Source organism: Pteronotus mesoamericanus, unplaced genomic scaffold (assembly GCF_021234165.1).
Source record: "Pteronotus mesoamericanus isolate MK-2021 breed Mesoamerican mustached bat unplaced genomic scaffold, CSHL_Meso_final scaffold_582, whole genome shotgun sequence".
NCBI classification, from domain to species: Eukaryota; Metazoa; Chordata; class Mammalia; order Chiroptera; family Mormoopidae; genus Pteronotus; species Pteronotus mesoamericanus.
In genome coordinates, this window is record NW_026555323.1 from 214508 (window position 1) to 218781 (window position 4274).

The 4274-nt window shown below is 59.3% G+C and overlaps 1 gene segment (V, D, J or C); it reads left to right on the forward strand.

Annotated features, from left to right (window-relative positions):
- The first annotated feature begins 252 nt into the window (after positions 1 to 252).
- On the forward strand, positions 253 to 1852 carry LOC129061254 (immunoglobulin heavy constant alpha 2-like). The segment is given in 4 exon segments: positions 253 to 298; positions 429 to 734; positions 937 to 1269; positions 1461 to 1852. Coding segments are annotated over 4 exon segments (1077 nt in total).
- Positions 1853 to 4274: the final 2422 nt, after the last annotated feature.

Here is a 4274-nt window from a genome sequence, read left to right on the forward strand (position 1 = left end):
GGCTGAGCTTCAGGCCCAGACCCTTCTGTGCTCATTTATGTCCCCCATCTGGGCCCACTTTTCATGACCCCCAACTCTGGGAGAGAGAATGGCTGTACCACTGACAGAGGGAGCTGAGTCTCCAGCAGTGCCCACAGGCTCCAACAGCCAGTGGAGAGCCACGTGTAATGACTGACTCAATAGGGAGGTGGCCTACATAAAAGAGCATGTCCAGTCCACATGCTGGAGCTCCCAGGAGTGTGTACAGGTGTCATGCGTCTGCACTCGGCCCCCAGTCCCAAGCTGAGGTTCCTGGCCTGTGAGCTGAGTGACCTGGGGGCAACCAGGGGCTCTCCCTGTGCTGTTTGCCCAGGGCAAAGGAGAGGTGGGTGTGGACATCCTTGTGGGGCCATCTTGGGAGTCTCACAGGGCATCCTCCCCTGTTGCAGTGGATGCGACCAGACCCAGTCTCTTCCCACTCAGTCTCCAAAGCATCAACTCAGACGGTCAAGTGGTCATCGGCTGCTTGGTCCAGGGCTTCTTCCCACCGGGGTCTGTGAACGTGACCTGGGACCACAATGGGAAAGGCACCTCTATCAGCAACTTCCCCGCCGTGCAAGACGCCGGAGGCCTGTACACCATGAGCAGCCAGCTGACCCTGCCGGCCGACCAGTGCCCAGAGAAACAGTCTCAGAAATGCCACGTGAAATACAGCTCCGACCCCAGCAAGGCTGTGGACGTGCCCTGTAGCAAAGGTCAGAGGTTGGACCAGGAAGGGGTGGGGACCATCAGGTTTCCATAATGGAAACATGTTCCCCTCGGGGGCTCCCCTCAGGCAAGAGTGGGCCCCAGATGAGCCCCAAGTGGTTGGCCGAGAGGCAGCAGGGCTGGATCAGGAGACATGGGAGGGGTTGAGTGGGTGCTGCTGTGCTGACTGTGCTGCCTCTCTCTCTCCAGAGTGTCCCAAATGCCCACCAAACCCCTGCTGCCAGCCCCAGCTGACGCTGCATCGGCCTGCCCTCGAGGACTTGCTCCTGGGCTTCAGTGCGAACGTCACATGCACACTGAGTGGCCTGGCAAAGCCCGAGGGTGCCACCTTCACCTGGGAGCCCACAGGTGGGAAGGACGCCATCCTGGGGACCCCTGAACGCGATTCCTTTGGCTGCTACACCGTGTCCAGCGTCCTGCCAGGATGCGCCGAGCAGTGGAACCGTGGAGTCACTTTCTCATGCACTGCAACCTATCCTGGCTCTAAGAGCCCACTATCAGCGACCATCACCAAAGCCTCAGGTGCGTCTTGACCCCACCCGAGAGGGGCCACCCAGCACTCCACAGTGTGCAAGGCACATGCCTAAGTCTGCTTCCCTACACCCGGGTGCCCCGCCCACATTTTACAGATGGAGGCTGGGCACAGGGTACCCAGCAGACAAAGGTTCTCTCTCCCTGCCCACGCCCCTTACTTGCCTCCTCTATGCCCCCAGGGAGCCTCTTGCCACCCCAGGTCCACCTGCTGCCACCACCTTCTGAGGAGCTGGCCCTCAACGAGATGGTGACACTGACCTGCTTGGTGCGGGGCTTCAGCCCCAGTGACGTGCTGGTGCTGTGGCAGCACGGGAACCAGGAGCTGTCCCGAGAGAAGTACCTGACCTGGAGCCCCCTGCATGAGTCCGGCCCCGGCAATACATTCGCCGTGACCAGCGTGCTGCGCGTGGAAGCTGAGCAGTGGAAGAATGGGGACAACTTCTCCTGCATGGTGGGCCACGAGGCACTACCCCGGAACTTCACCCAGAAGACCATCGACCGCCTGGCGGGTAAACCCACCCACGTCAATGTGTCCGTGATCTTGTCAGAGGTGGATGGCACCTGCTACTGAGCGGCAGCGCCTGCCCACCCTGCCTTCGAATAAACTCCACACTGGCCCAAAGCAGCCACATGTCCCTCTGGCACCTGTCTGGTCCTCTCAGCCTGGCCCTGGGATGCGCCCTCACACCCATGGGCTTGTGTGTGTGTGTGTGTGTGTGTGTGTGTGTGTGTGTGTGTGTGCGTGCGAGCACATGCACGCGCGTGTGCAGGAGTGTGCATGCACAGTGACTGAGACCGAGCTGACATGAAAGCTGGGGTGGCAGAGTCGTGGGAGGAAGGCACAGCTGGTGGGTCCTGGGTACAGCAGACTCCCTGGGAAGCACCTTCTTGTACCCAAAAACACCTCTCAAGGCAGCAGGAGGGGGAAAGGTGGAACAGAGCTGGGCAGCCAGGAAGGGTCCGCTGCCATCATGCATGGGCCAAGGCACGAGGGGAAAGGCCAGGGCAGGAGGGCTGGGTTCCAGGGCCCCTCGCACCCTCGGTGGGCACGACATGAAGATGCAGGCCAGCCCTACTGACTCACAAAGCAGACACTCCCTGCCTGGGCGCAGTCCTCCCCACCTACAACACATGGTTGTGCACATGGGGGCACACACATCCTCTGCATGCTCACACTCAGGGGAGCAAACATACAACCTCTGAGCACTCAGTCATGGGTGCACACATGTCTTTGCATGCTCACATTCATGTAGGTGCGCACATGTCCTTGTGTACTCACACTCACATGGGAGCACACATGTCCCCCACATGCTCACACTCACATGGGCACATGCTCACCTGGGCACACGCATGTCCATGCATGCTCACACTCATGTGGGTGCACACACATCTGAACCTTACAGGTTTAGAATGTTCACAGCCCCTGTCCCAGGAAGGCAATGCAAATCCTCATTCAAGCCCCCAGCAGGTTTCCCAGGCCCAGCCCACTGTTCCAGGTCCTCCTGGCCTCAGGCCTCCCAGTCACCCAACTGGGCACAGCTCAGGGAGTGATTTCACATACCCTCCATGGCAGCCTCTGGTCCCTGCCCAGTCCCCAAACTCAATCCTTTCATTCCTTCCTGAGCCCATGTATGGCCCAAGCTGTAGGGTGGGGGCAGGGGTAGGTAGGCATCTGAGGGACAAGACTTGTCCCAGCCCCTGTGTAGGGCTCCCAGAAGGAGGAAAGGAGGCCAGGGGAAACACAATGGAAAGGACAGTCCCATGACCACCAGGGACGCCTGGCACCAGGGCCCCTGCCCTTGTCTTAGACACCTTCTGAGCCTCCCCAGGGGACCTGGACTTTTGGTTGCCTCCCTTTGCTCCAAGGACCAAGATAAAGTGGGGACCCCTAAGCATCCTGCCTACTGCTCCCCTCTTGAGGGTCCAGTCACCAAAAGGCAGTAGGGAGAGCAAGGTGCTTACTGGGGAAACACTGCCACCATGAAGGTTTTCTAACTGCCAGGGCCCCAGGACCTGCCCAAGAACCAGCTTCCTAAGGAGACAGGGAAGGGAGGAAAATAAGTAGATGAGGAGCTGAACCAAGAGATGGACACAGGCAGGTAGGTGGAAGGACCACAGGACATATGATGAATAAAAGGGTACATGATGGATGGATGGCTGGATGGATGGATGATGGATGAATGAATGGATATATGGATGGAGAATGGATGTATGGATGTGTAAAGAGATAAGTGACTGAATGTGTCAGCATATGACAAGCAGGTGCAAATCCTATTTAACATGGGAGGCCTATGCCCTAAGACCCTGAAGACATCAGGTATGCCCGGTGGACTTCACCTGGCCCTCCTTCCTGCTCCTCATAGCTCATCATCTACACTCCCTGGGAGGGCAACAGAGGGCCCATTGGGCCCTTGATGCATTCAACACAGACTCAGACCTGTGTCTAACTGGAGCAGCTGAGGGTGAGCGTGTCCATTTCTCTCACCCCATTCAGGGCCCAGGCCAGGCCGGCCCAAAAGCAGGGGCTTGGTGAGGACACAGACAGGGCTGAGATCCAGGAGGCCTTGGGCCTGAGCTCTCCTTAGAGCAGCAAAGACAGTGCCCACCCCGCTGCCCTGCCAGCCTCTCTCCCTAGGGTGTGCTGAGACCCTCAGAGACAGGGTCCTATGACATCCTGGCCCCTTCCAGCCTCTTTGTCCTCAGCCCCATGAGGGAAGGAGCCACACTGCTTCCATCTCGGCCCCAGGGTGCTGGGAGGGGAAGGTGCTCGTTCGGCCCCCACCCATGCAGGGGCACGCCTGCCAGGCTCCCAGTGTCTTACAGATTGTCAAGACCTGCTTTCCTGGGTGGTGATGGACCTGCCACAGGAGGACCTGGAGGAGGACGCCCCGGGAGCTGGCCTGTGGCCCACCACTGTCACCCTGCTCACACTCTTCCTGCTCAGCCTCTCCTACAGCACAGCACTGACCGTGACCAGTGTCCGGGGCCCGCCT